Raw genomic sequence first — 15,074 nt, 5'->3', positions numbered from 1 at the left:
ATATATATATATATATATATTTTATATGTTATATATGTATAATTATATATAAACTATGTATATTGTTAGAAAAAATTAGCAATAAATAAGATCGGGTATTTGTATAAAAACCCTTTATTGTTCAGAGATCCATGTTATTGGTCTTTTCACTATGCCGTGATCATCTTCTATATTCTTTATGGTTCCTCCACTTTTCTTAAGTAGGTGCTATACTCCACATGCTTATTCGCAGAGCGCCAAGTGTCTCAGTTTTGTTGCAAGTCACTATCAAAAATCAACATTAAAAGATACGGTGGAATGGATACAATTAATATCGTTCGGTAGCAAGAGATCTCGAGTTAGAACCTTGAAAATACTTTTTTTTTATAGGGAACGCTTCTTCTATAATGAGTTATACACATAACTATTTAAATTTAAATTAGCCAGTGAATTTCAAACACAAAAAGGAAAATCTTGAAGTAATGGTATAATTATTTCCGTGTAACTTATAAGTCACTAATTCGAGCCTCGGAAGCGACCATTGCGAACATCATATGAGTAAACGTAAAAGAAGTTACTCTCTAAAATATCACATAAAATAAAAAGCACTATATCAGAAGTTCAAAACAGCTGTGAGATTGTCCAAGTAGTAAAATTGTCCAAAATCACATGTGAAAAATTATAAAAATCACAATACATCGTATTGCACTAAGAGCCCGTTTGGACATAAGAAATTTTTTTCTTTTTTTGAAATTTTTTTACTTTTTTTCGAAATCAGCGTTTGGTCATAAAATTTTTAATTTTTACTTGAAAATGCATTTTGGAATTTTTCAAAAATTTAAAAAACTCCAAAAAGCTGTTTTTCAAAATTCACTCAGATTACTCATAAAACTTCAAAAATGACCCAAAACTATATTCATGTCCAAATACAACTCTAATTTTCAAATACCATTTTCACATAAAAAATATTTTCACCTCTTTTTGGAATTTTACAATTTTTGTGTCCAAACACCCACTAAATCGATATGAGGTGCTAACCGTTTAGATTATATAGCTACATTATATTATGAAGATAGTAGGTTTCGACAGGGGCGGAGCAAGCATAGGATTTACAGGTTCAGTTGAACCTAGTAACTTTGGTTCAGACTTTTTTTTTATCTTAAAAATTTATTAAATATATATAAATTATTAATTTTGGAACCCAGTAACATAAACGAATTAGAATTCTGAACACACAAGTTTCAAATATTGGCTCCGCCTCTGTTTCAATGTATATTTAATTCATACGGGTTGTAACATTAAAATATATCAGAGCCATTGGTATTCCTTTTACATTTTAACACTAACAATTGTTGTTTAGTTGAGATCTTCTCTTACTTTTTCTTTACGAACATTAATAATTAGATCATTTACATTACTTGTTTGGGAAAGAATCAAATGATTCAGCTTTTTTTCTTGCAAATCAAGTTTTATTCAATAAAAACGTGTATCAATTGAAGGAAGGATATATATATATATATATATATATATATATATATATATATATAAAAGGTGTTATGTGATTCTTCTTTAGAATTAACTGCACTTCTATATTTCTCCTTTTGGCAAATAAAATCAGCTAAAAACCATTGGTCGGCTGAAATTATACTCCAATTTAATAGTGATGAAATGATAGTTTTGGATAGAGTTATCCATTTATAAGAAAAAATAACATTAATGACACAATTTATGAGTGGACGGTGCGGTTTATCCATGATTTAAAAAAAAAAATGTGGACAAGAAAACTCCGTGATATTCTAGGAGGTGAATCTTCTGTTACAATTATGAAGTTGCCAATATTGTAATATTTTTCAAAATTAGTTGTAAAAGTAAAACTTCCTAAAACAGTAAGGGGTCGTTTGGTTTGAAGACAATTATGTTGGTATTAGTTATGCTGGAATTATTTAGGGAAAATTATGCGGCATATCACACAATTACATTATTTTTATCATTCGTAGCTATATTTGAATTTTATAGCAAATCCATGAAATAAGAGATTAATTGTTTTGAACTAAAATAAAAGAACAATAAGCTCTCATAGCTTAGTTGGTTAGAGCACCTACTTAGTTAGCGGAGGTCTTGAGTTCGACACTCTCCAAGGATGTTTTATTTTTTTGTATTTTTGTATTTCTGTATTTCGCCATAGTTGTATTCGTTGCACGAACAGATACAGTATCCAAATTTAGGCAATGGAACAATAATTTCTTCCTTAGCTGAGTTGTGAATGCACCAGCAACAATGGCGGAAGCTTCACACCATAACCTCAATGTTATTCGATGAATTTCTATTCTATTCATTCAATCACTGAAAATGAGTGGAACTCCTCCCACTATATACAAGTTTGTAAAGACAAAGCTAAGCTAACTAACTAAAAATTAACTGACAGCTATCTATGCTTGGCCACTAACTGACTCTAACAGAACTAACCAACTAATGAAAAATAATTAATTTTAACACCCCCCCCCCGCCCCCTCAAGTTGGAAGTGTTGCAAACACAACCAACTTGCTCAATGTAGCATTATGTTTGATTCCAGTTAAAGTTTTAGTCAAAATATTTGCCAATTGACTGTCTGTTCCAATGTGGTGGAGTGAGACTAATCCTGCTTGCAATTGATCGCGCACAAAGTGACAGTCCACTTCTATGTGTTTGGTTCTCTCATGGAAGACTGGATTCTTGGCAATGTGAAGTGCAAATTGACAATCACAGAACACTGAAATAGGCATTGGAAAGGGACATCTAGTTCTTCAAACAACCTGCTCAACCATACCAGTTCCCACACTACTTTTTTCAAAGCCCTTTACTCTGTTTCTGCAGAAGATAGTGATATAGTTTCCTGTTTCTTGGATTTTCAACTAACAAGACTATTTTCCAAAAGCACTAAATAGTCTGTAATGGATCTCTTGGAATCTGGACAACTTGCCCAATCAGAGTCATAATATGCCTTGACTGTGCAATCTGCATCCGTAGACATGAAGATTCCCAGAGTGGGATCACTCTTCAGGTATCTAAGCAGATGGAAATCTGCCTTTAGATGGGGTTCTCTGGACTCTTGCATGAACTGACTCAAGTGTTGAACACTATATGCAATGTCCAGTCTAGTATCAGTTAGGAAATTTAGCTTTCCTACCAATTTTCTGTAGTATGTAGGGTCCTGTAGGATGGTACCTTCTTTGGCCTTTAGCTTTATTGTAGGGTCTAAGGGTGAAGAACAAGGCTTGTAATCTAGGCAGTTATACTCCTTCAACATGTCCAGCACAAATTTCCTTTGAGAAATTATTACACCATCATACTTGTACATTAACTCTAGCCCTAGAAAGTAGTGCAGTTGTCATAGATCTTTGATCCTAAACTGCTCATGTAAGGAGTCTTTCAAATGTGTGATCTCTTCCTAATCAGTTTCAGTAAGTAGCATAACATCCACATATACCGAGGAATTTCCATTTTTCTTATAAAAGAGTAAGTAGTCATTCATGGAATGTGTATATCCTTTTGAGCACAAAGTTTCAGTTAGTTTTGCATACCACTTTCGACTAGTTTGCTTTAAACTATAGAGAGACTTGTTTAGTTTGCATACTAGTCCAGGGTTATCCACAACAAGTCCAGGTGGAGTCTGCATATATACTTCCTCATTGAGGTCTCCATGGAGGAAGACATTGTTTATATCTAGCTGAGATATACACCACCCCTTCTTTACTGTTGTGGCTATTAATGCTCTCATGGTTGTCATCTTCACTACTGGAGAGAATGTCTTTGTGTAGTCAATTCCTGCCTATTGTGTATAACCTTTCACAACTAGTCTAGCCTTGAACTTTTCTATACTACCATCAGCTTTATGCTTCACTTTGTAAACTCACTTGCATCCTATTGCTTGTTTCCCTAGTGGTAGAGCTACCATGTCCCAAGTGTGGTTGGAATATAAAGCCTCAAATTCCTGTGTCATTGCAGCTTGCCATGCAGTGTCAATAGCTGCTTCCTCATATGATGATGGTTCCCTGACATGACAAACATTTCTCATAAGAACTTGACTGTTAGGAGTTAATAAATCAGAGGCAACATGATGGTTCATAGAAAACAATGCATTGAGGGAGTTAGTATTTGGTTTAAGTTTGGGTAGGGAATGTACATAGTCTTGTAAATAACTAGGTGCCTTGTGTGTTCTTGAGGACTATCTCAGCTGCATGAGGTTGCTTAGTATGATCTTATTATGGAAATTGTGTTGGAGAATTAGGTATTATGGGGGATGATTAGGAGTGATCATGTGTAGGTTACATGATATTAGTTGTGTTGTCAGCATTACTCCTTTGAACACTCAAATGTTCAGATGTTTGTTGTGTAATGTTTGTACTATCGGAAGGTCGCTCACATAGAGGTTCAAAAAGGAATTGAATGAGGGACACATAATTGGGAAGATATATCCAAATTGGTTGCAAATAGAAAGATAGACTCATTGAAAACTACATCTCTGGAAACAATGATCTTTCTAGTAGCCATATTTAGGACTTTGTATCCCTTTGTATTGAAGGGATAGCCAACAAATACATGTGGTGTTGTTTTAGGTTCAAATTTGTCTCCGTGAGGTTTAGGTACAGTGGGGTAGCACAAGCAGCCAAGACTTTCTAGGTGAGAGTACTTTGTCTTTCTCTTATACAACAGTTCATATGGAGTTTGATCATTAATAGAAGTGGAAGGAAGTCTGTTTATGAGGAAGGTTGCACACAATACACATTCACCCCAATATTTTAGGGGCAGTTTGAATTGAAAATGGAGAGCTCTAGCTGTTTTAAGGAGATACTTGTATTTTCTTTCCACTGCACCATTTTATTGTGGAGTGTAGGGGCAAGTTCTTTGATGTATGATACCTTTGGATTGGAATAACATGTTTGTTTCTACATTGATGAATTCTAGTCCATTATCTGTTCTCACAGTTTTAACATTTACTCCAAATTGATTTTGCACCAGACTAATGAATCCCTTAAATACTTGATGAGCATTGTTTTTACTAGATAGGAGATGAGTCCAAGTGGACCTACTAAAGTCATCCACAATGGTCATGAAATACTTGTACTTATCATGTGTGGGCACATGATATGTTCCCCATAAATCAACATGTAGGAGCTCAAAAATCTTATTGGTTGTGTTAGTTTTCTAAGGAAGTGAGAGCCTTTCATGTCTGGCCATTGGGCAGATGGTGCAATTAAAGGGTTGTTTGAAAGATAAAGTCACAAGAATGGAGGAGATACTTTTCATTTTTACAAAGGGGACATGCCTAAGTCTGTTATGCCATAGAACATCCACACTGTCTCTAGCACACATATGAGAAAAAGCAGTAAGACAATTAGATGATGAATTCACAGAAAGAAATTATTTTTCAATACCTGCACTTGAACTATTTACAATTTAAGATGAGAGAACATACCTATTGACATGAGATGTGTATTTACAATAGAATGAAGTGGACATTGTGTGTTACGAGTGCAGTGAGTGACAGTGGTGGACAGGAAATCAATGACATTTGCTCCAGGACTTGCATTGTTGTCTTCAAGTACCTTGGACATAAGATGTAAAGCCCATCTTTGACTCTACCAATCACCAGAGGCATCTTCATTGAAGGGGCCTGCAGTATACAATAGTGCTTAATGAAGGTAACAAGACAACTAAGATAAGCAGCTAGAGAATGAACAAAGATCAAGTTGTATTTAAAAGAACGAACAAACATTACCCTATTCAGGGTGATCTTAGGAGTAAGTACAACATTACCAATCTCAGTCACCTTCACTTTGTAACCATTTGGGGGAATGACAAGAAGAGGATAAGGTAGAGTTACTATGTTGGTTAATAAGGATCTATTAAAGGTCATGTTATTTTATGCCCCTGAATCTATAATCAATGAATCAGTCTTGTTTTTGAAACATTCACATGAGAGTTTCCCAAAATCAATAGAGGAGGTGCAAGCTATGATACGTGCAAAGTTTACTGATGAAGTGTTGACATTGTCTGAGCTGTCTCTTCCTCCTCCTGATTGGAACTATTGTAGTAGGTTCACAAGTTGACTGTATTCTTCCTTTGTGAGACTCACACTTTGAGCACTACAATTCTCATCACCAGTATGCTGAGTATCAGTGGTTTTTGTATGTGCATTACCCATTCCTCTCTATTAAACCTGGTACTTTGGTTTACACCAAAATTATTTCCATAGTTATAGTTGTCTTGGATTTTGATTGAAACTGAAGCTTGGTTGTGACATAGATTTGGATTCTAATTTTGATTAAATCCTTGAGGATAACCATGAAGTTTGTAGCACTTCTCTTTCATGTGTCCTGGCCTTTTACAGTAATCACAGAAGGGTCTTTTTCTACAGTTGTGAGAGTTATTTGAAGACTAATTTGTCTTGAATGATGTTTTCCTGCCTGTGTTGACATTTAGGACTGATAACTCAAGAGCTAAGTGGTTATGAGGTTTAATCTCTGTCTTTCTTCTTGAATTAGCAATGAGAAGGCCCGTGCAATTGTGGGAAGAGGATTCATCATGAGGATACTTCTCAAACCACAGTGTAGTTCTCATTTAGTCCCATAAGGAACTATATTAACCTTCTGCCTTGTTCTGCTTTGTGCATTTTTTCCCTTGCTCCACATGTGCAATTGCAGGTGCAATGGGATTTAGCAATCAGAGTGGTAAGTTCTTCCCACAACTTTTTCATTTTAGTATAGTAACCAGTAATATCAAGATCTCCTTGAGACAAGTCATTAATCTCCTTTCGAATTTGGTAGAGCTTTGTTCTATTTGTTTGATCATATCGATCTTCAAGCTCTTTCCACAACTCGATTGCATCTGTCACATACTCAACACTGTCTGTAATTTCCTTTGCTAAGGAATTCAAAATCTATGAAGTTACCATATCATCACATCTCTCCCACAATCGATAGCTTGAGGAGTCTGAATTTGGCCTTTTACAGTCCCCGTTGATGAAGCCTAGTTTATTTTTTACTGATAGGGCTCTCATCACACCTATTCTCCATGAGAGATAACCAAATCCATCAAATGGAACAGGTACTCGGGCTATTCCTAGATTATCAGAGGGAAGCATGTAAAAAGGACTACTAGTGTCAACAATTGGCTGATTAGGAGATTCAGCCATAGTCAGTGTAGATTGTTCATCATCTCCGTTAGTAGCCATCTCCTACAAGGAGTTAAATTCACTTAATCAACTAACAGAAGATTCAAACTACAGATCTAGAATTCTAATAGAGGATTCTAAGAGGAATGTATTGAAATCGACGAGATCAAAGTCTGCATGCGCATGGTCAAAACAAAATAAAGGATGGTGAATCTAGATTTAACAGAGTTGGGAAAATAAATCGGAACTTCTGACCTTGCTCTGATACCATATCGGAATTTAGGCAATAGAACAGTAATTTCTTACTTAGCTGAGCTACGAATGCACCAACAATAATGGCAGAAACTTTACACCATAACCTCAATGTTATTCGATAAAGAGAAAAGAGAAAGACAAGCGGATGAACATTCTGGAAGAAGGAATTTCAATTCTATTCATTCAATCACTGAAAATGAGTGGAACTCCTCCCACTATATACAAGTTTGTAAAGACAAAGCTAAGCTAACTAACTAAAAACTAACTGACAGCTGTCTATGCTTGGCCAATAACTGACTCTAACAACTAACACTTATTATATAAACTAATGAAAAATAATTAATCTTAACATACAATCAATACATGTTGTATTCTTTGTATACACCCATGTATACAGTCTGTCACGTCCCTAAACCCGAATCCGATCGTGATGGTGCCTCTCGTGAAGACAACACCAGCCAATTAAATCCAATTCACTTTTTAAACAGTTAAATATCATAAAAGCAGCCTAAAACATGATATAGCAATACTAAGTATCGGATAATGTCAATAAAGTGCGGAAGTACAACCCAACACAGCCCTAACCGAGGTGTCACTAGTCATGAGCATCTATAATTTATAATACAAGTCTGCTAAGTCTATAAGCTAGTACAGATGTCTGAAAAGAGATAGAGATGATAAGGGAGTAGAGACACGGGGTTGCGGACGTCAACAACTACCTCGTAATCTCCGAAAGCCCACCTAAAGCTGGAGGTATCAGCACTTGGGAGCGGTACCAACAATGCCTGAATATGCACACAGGGTGTAGGGAGTAGTGAGTACTCCAACTCAGTGAGTAACAAATGTAAATAAAGACTGAAGGCAAGAAATCGCGTAAAGCATATCAAGATGTTGTATAGAAGTAGTTCAAAAACCAGTAAGAAAGCAATGAAGCTGTAAAATCTCTTTAAACATCTTAGCTCAGTTTAAACTTCTTTGAAAATGGCTTTTTCAACAGTACGCAAATGAATACAAAATAGTTAGTGCAGATAAGCACAGAAATCCGCCTCTCGGGCACAAATAACATAGTTTAACAGGTAAATGACAGGTAAATGTGAAAGATAAATACATAAAGGTTCGCCCCTCAGGCAATATCTCAGAACAATACCAGCCTCTCGGGCAATCACATAGAACGGTACCAGCCCCTCTGGTAAACACATAGAACAATACCAGCCCATCGGGCTATCACATAGAACCTCGGGCTATATCTCACATCACAATGAGTACCCGCGCTCACTGGGGGTGTACAGACTCTGGTGGGGCCCCTTACGACCTAAGCGCAATATCAAGCCATCTCGTGGCATCAAATCTAGGCTCTCGGCCTCATATCAGTCAAGACACCTCATGGCGTATATATCTCAGGCCCTCGGCCTCATAAACAATATCAACAAGCCACCTCGTGGCGTACATATCTCAGGCCCTCGGCCTCAAATAAGTATCAGTGTTTCCTCACAACTAGGCCCTCGGCCTTACTTAGTTAAAAATACTCACAAGCCCCTAGGGCATTAGTAAAACAGTATTTCTTAGCCCAAAACATCATTTAAAATATCATTTAAGTCTCAAAACGGAGTAAAAATAGCTGAGTAGTAAAACAATGGAAAATAACATGACTAAGTTCAATTAGTAAGTCAAAACAGTAAGGAAATAGTAATAAAAATCCCCGTAGGGTTCAAATGTTGGCACGAAGCCCAAATATGGAAATCAGCCCAAATCATGATGATAACATATAAATTTCAGTCAAATGCGTGGTAAAATCATCAATCATGATGGACCAAGTCACAATCCCTAATAGTACACGACCTCACGCTCGTCATCAAGCATGTGCATCACCTCAGTATAGCACTACGATGTGTAATCCAGGGTTTCAAACCCTCAGAACATCATTTACAACCATTACTCACCTCAAACCGGCTAAATCTCTAACTCGCGACGCCTTTGCCCCTCTAATTGACCTCCACGCGCGTCGAATCTATCCAAAATCAGAACGAATACGTCACAATATGCTAAGGGAACAAAGCCCAAGCGAAAAAATCAACAAAGGGCGCGATTCCCGAAATTACCAAAACCCGAGCCCCGAGCCCACGTCTCGAAATCGGATAAAATTTACATTTTCAGAATCCTCATACCCTCATAAGTCTAACCATACCAAAATTATCCAATTCCGGTACCATTTGGTCCTTCAAATCATTATTTTATATTTTTGGAGGATTCCACAATTTTTTCTTCCCAAATTCCATCCCAAATCACAAATTAAATGATTAATTCAATGATAGATTCATATATTCTAGCCAAATCTGAGTTAGAATCACTTACCCCGATGAATTTCTTGAAAAACCTTCAAAAATCGCCAAAATCCGAGCTCTCTAGGTCAAAATATTAAATAAAACCCAAAACCTCGTATTTATAGAGTATCCCATTGATTTCCACCTCTGCAGACCGCACAAAAACTATTGCGGTCTGCACAAAACCAGTGCGGTCCGCACAAAACGACTGCGGCCGTACAGGTTTTCATCTGCAGTGATAGTTAGTTATTTGGCCATAACTTTTGCTACAAATGTCCAAATTGCGATATCTTGATCTTTCTGGAAACTAGACACGAATGTCTACAACTTTCGTTTTTAAATCATCTCCAAATTCCTTGTAGCTCAAAAGATATGAGCTTTCGAGTAGGACCATTGAAACGTTCCCCACCGCGGCCGCACAGCATTTTGTGCGGTCTGCACAGCACCTACCACGGCCGCACTTCATTTTGTGCGGACCGCGCTGGTGGGTTCCGAGGCCTGCAACCCTTCTGGACCTGCTACAGCTATGATTTTCGGCCTAAAACATCCCGGAACCTACCCGAAACCCCCGGAACTTCAAACCAATTGTACCAACACATCCCATGACATCGTTCAAACTTGTTCAAAACTTCGGAATGATCACAACCACATCAAATCACCAATTTAACATAGGATTCAAGCCTAAGAACTCCAAGAACTCTTAAAAGTATGCTTTCGATCAAAAAGTCTATCAAATCTCGTCCGAATGACCTGAAATTTTGCACACACATCTCAAATGACACAATGAAGCTACTGCAACTCTCGGAATTCCATTCTGACCCTTATATCAAAATCTCGCCTATCAACCGGAAATGGCCAAAATATCAACTTCACCAATTTAAGCCTAAATCTTCTCTACAACTCCAAAACCCACTCTGATCGCGCTCCTAAGTCACAAATCACCTAACGGAGCTAACCAAATCATAAAAATTTCAATCTGAGATCATATACAAACAAGTCAAATATTGGTCAAACATTTCAAATTTCAAGCTTCCAAACTGGGAATTGTTCTTCCAAGTTTATTCTGATTATCCTGAAAACCAGAACCAATGATTTACATAAGTCATATTGCATCACACGGGGTAAGTCATGCCCGAGAACTGGCGAGCGAAATGCAAAAGCTCAAAACGACCGGTCGGGTCATTACACAGTCGATATAAGTTGTATCCTTTGTTTGATACACATTGTATTTGTTGCGCGAACGAATACAATTGACACAAGTTGCATTTATTGTGCGTTTGAATACAAGTGATACAAGTTAGTAGCAATTAAATAGTAGTTACGGATGGTAATTAGGCAAATTATAGTTACTAGGCTCTAAACTATAATGGTTTATAAAAATTCCTCAATTATTTTTCATGATATTATTTTTTATTGACTGTTTAGTATATTTTGCATTAATCCTAAAATTGTCAATTTTATCGTTTTATCCTGAAATAACTTTCCTTAAGTTATTATTTCACCCTCTTGAATAACTTATCTCAAAATTAGTAACCAAACAAAGAATAAGATGATACTAAGTTTTTATCCCAAGATTATTATTGCTTTCGTATCAAACGACCCCTAAATTGATGGCAACTAATGAGGTATAATTGATGGTATCAATTTCTTCACTTTTGTGTATCTATCTGGCATGCACTAAATGAGACCGCTTATTTAAGAGAAAGTAAAACTTAAATTGCAAAATTGTAGTTTTTGCTTTTTCCAATATATATATATATATATATATATATATATATATATATATATATATATATATATATATATATATATATATATATATATATATGCATTTATCATACGTGTTTTCATTGATGAATTTCTTCACATATTTTTCGCATAAAAGAGAAAAATTCAATTGGCCTTTTAATATCATATGGTATGTACCCGTTTGGTCTCCTATTAATCGGCAAGAAAAGAGGCCTAGATGTTGTTATGATCATATACGAGGGCGTATCTTTCATCATAAAGTCAAGGTATAAATAACAAGGAGGCTAGCTAAATGTTCTTATCCACGACAGTTTGGTGTACAAGTCATCCCGCGTTAACACATGCTCGTGAAAGGGACGCACCCCAATGTGTATAATATAAACAGTCTAGACCTAATGCAAGTATTAATGGCTGCTTTCACGACTCGAACCTGTGACCTATAAAATACACGAAGACAATTATACCATTGCTCCAAGGTTTCCTTCCCCTGAGAACATTAATTAATTCCAACTGTAAGAGAGTATTCGGAACTTTAAATGTTTTCACAATGTGCTTTTTGGAAATATGTATGTGGATAAAACTATCAAGACATAAATGTGTTTTTAAATTTGGATAAGGCATAAACCTGAAATTGTTTAAAGCTTTTGAAGAGAAGGTAGGATGTAAAGGAAACAATTGACAACCATGTGCTTGCCAACCCTAATCCTATATAGTAGGATACTTTATTGATCCAACTGTCACATATTATAGTTACCTGACCGTTTGATGGTAGGCTAGAAATACAGAGACTTTTGCCACATTTTACTTATTATATGTTATATTTTAATTGTGTTTGAGCTTAATTGCAAGTAATTAAAGTTATTATGTGATTTGGTTGTGTAGGTCGTGATTCTGAGTTAAGGAGCATTTTAAAAGCTAAAACAGACACTTTTGGAGGTTTGGAGTCTGAGTAGAAGTCTATGAAATTCAACCGGGATCGAGTTCGGGGTCAATGACCACCATTAATGAAATCGGATAAATTATGGGAGCTAGGTCAGGGTTCAAGTTCCGGAATAGATTAAAAAAATCGATGATGATCTCTTTGCATTCGTGTGACCCTTGATGGATATAATTACACTCTCTATTGATGGAAGATAACAAATAAATAATGAATTAGTTGAGATCTGCGTAAGTTGAAAATATATTTTGGGATTGAGTTCATAGGTTAAAATGCACGTAGACATTCGTTTCTGAAGTTATAATATTACGGACAATATTTGGGTGCATCAATTTAAGACATATTACAGTTAGTAGTAAGGAATTTGCAGCAATTGCATTTAAAATATTTTAAAATTAATTCTTAATATCAGTATATCACATGAGAACACTACCTATATATTATGTAGTCCGATGATAAGTTTATCCACCAAATGGGAACTATTCCAACTGTAAGTCGGCAGAGGATTCAGTTTTTAATTGTTATCACGTTATTCATTACAAATTTGTATAAGATTTGGATAAGAGAACTTAGAACACCTTAATTAAGCCAAATCATATCCTAATAATCTTGGATAAAAGTCTGGTGATGTACTAAACTAAAAGCAAATAGTTCAGTTGGTTAGTTACCTGAATTTTACTTTACTTGTGAGGTTTCGATTTCTCACTTTATAAGGTAAAAAAACGGATATACCAGTTCTAAAACAGGGTGCCTTGTACTAATTGAATAATATATATGTATATAGTGCTCTTGACAGATTAGATTTTATGGATTGACTTAATTTTTCACATAGATAATAATTTATCATTTGTCCATAAAAAAATCCCTTTTCCGGTTCTTTTTTAAAAAAAATATTATTTGGTTATACGTTGCATTGAATTTTTGAATTTTTTTTGAAGATGAGTTTTAGGACGGTTTGTCCATAGGTGTTTTTTCCCCCTTTTGTTCAATTTTTTTTCAAAAAACGTGCTTGTCCATGAGATTTTGCAGGTTTTTGAAATTTTTAAAAGTGAATTTTCAAAAACCAAAAAGGCGTTTTGACAACTTTTTCAAAATTTTCAAAAAGAAAAAAAGTTTCAATCACAAAACTGTAATATTTTTTCAATTGAAATGCATGTCCAAACATAATTTTAAATTTCAGTATTATTTTTTAACTTAACTCCAAATATTAATTTTTTCAAAAATTACAATTTTTATATCCAAACGCGTACTTAAAGTTGCAAAAAATCTCTTTTTCATGTAATAAATTTATTTCTACTCACAAAGTTGTAGCCTTTTTTTAAATGAAATGTATGTCCAAATATAATTTTGAATTTAAAATACTCTTGTTTAACTTAAACTTCAAATATTATTTTTTTACAAATTATTTTTTTTTGTGTCCAAACGCCAAAAGTAAAAAACGGTTCAATGGAATTCGTCACACTACAATTCAAATTATAATCCGTAGACCGCTTAACGAGTATACGGGCTTTCATAACTAGGGTCACAATTCACAGCCGCATTACCAATGTTAAAGGCCCAATGATCTAAAAAGGGGCATTTGCATATATACCCGCTTTTTGGGTCACGTTTTAACTTGTGTTCGCTTTGCAAAAAAAATTGCAAGCGTACCCACTTTTTCACGTAACTTCATCATACGGGGCTGAAGTAGCAAAGGCAATCACGCAAAACTTCAGCATTCTAGTAGACGGGACTGAAGTAGCAAGTGTGCTGAACCAAGTGTGCTGAAGTTTTTGTTTGTAATTGGCGAACTTCAACTCTAGAGCTGAAGTTTTTGTTTTGTAACTGACGAACTTCAGCTCTAGAGTCTTCTTCCCTTCGTAATGATACTGTCACGAAAATATGAAAATAGTTGCTTTACTGTCACATAAAGCATTCAATAGCAAGGATACCTCATCTTATAACTCTCTAATCGGACCAATTATTTAGATGATTAGTTCAACAACTAAACCATCCAAAGGAACTGTTAATCGATATTTGATAAAGCAAGAAACTTTTTAACAATTTACATAAACCAATATGATGTTGCTAATGCCATGCATTATCAAATAGGATCTGTAGCTTCGTCATTTAATAGATCATCTATTACCACCATTCAATCAAGCAAGGACCTTTAATCACGGACTTCAGAAAGAGGTTGAGGGCGAATATAACTTTGAGGAGGAGAAGGAGGAAGAGAAAGAGGGTTAAAGTTGTTTAAAATGTGGGTACAATTTAAAAGGTTTTAAAAAAATGGGTATAGGTTAAATGGAAGCGACCAAATAGGACGCCCCGTGCAATTTTTACTCTAAAAAGTAATGATGATAGGAAAAATAATGAAAATTTTACCTCCTATAGTAAAGCTTTACACCTTATTTATTATAAATAAATATCCTTTTAAAATATTATTTTCTATAGCTAACTTTTAGGTTTTATAGCAAAATACGTATTTATGGTCACTTCCTACTGTTTAGCCATTAAATACGTTGGGTAATATTTTTCTCTCTCCTACTTTTTTGTATACAATTTCAGAAACCATGATCTCTCTCAATTTCAGTCTATTCTCCATGAATACAACCACGATTCTCCACTGATTCATCTCCATTGTCTCGCGAAATTTTCAATTTTTTTTGCTCCAAAAAGTTGTAGTAAGTGTTAAAG

At 35.2% G+C, this 15,074-nt stretch overlaps 1 protein-coding gene across 1 annotated transcript; it reads right to left on the bottom strand.

The window, feature by feature from the left end:
• Window positions 1-2,867: 2,867 nt before the first annotated feature.
• Window positions 2,868-3,317, bottom strand: LOC142175114 (putative mitochondrial protein AtMg00240). The gene has a single exon (XM_075241685.1). The coding sequence runs from the start codon at window positions 3,315-3,317 to the stop codon at window positions 2,868-2,870; it is 450 nt and encodes a 149-aa protein (XP_075097786.1).
• Between the last annotated feature and the right edge of the window lie 11,757 nt (window positions 3,318-15,074).

Source organism: Nicotiana tabacum, chromosome 21 (genome assembly GCF_000715075.1).
Source record: "Nicotiana tabacum cultivar K326 chromosome 21, ASM71507v2, whole genome shotgun sequence".
Taxonomy (NCBI): Eukaryota; Viridiplantae; Streptophyta; class Magnoliopsida; order Solanales; family Solanaceae; genus Nicotiana; species Nicotiana tabacum.
Note: the sequence above shows the minus strand (reverse complement) of the source record. Positions and strands in the feature narration are given on the sequence as shown.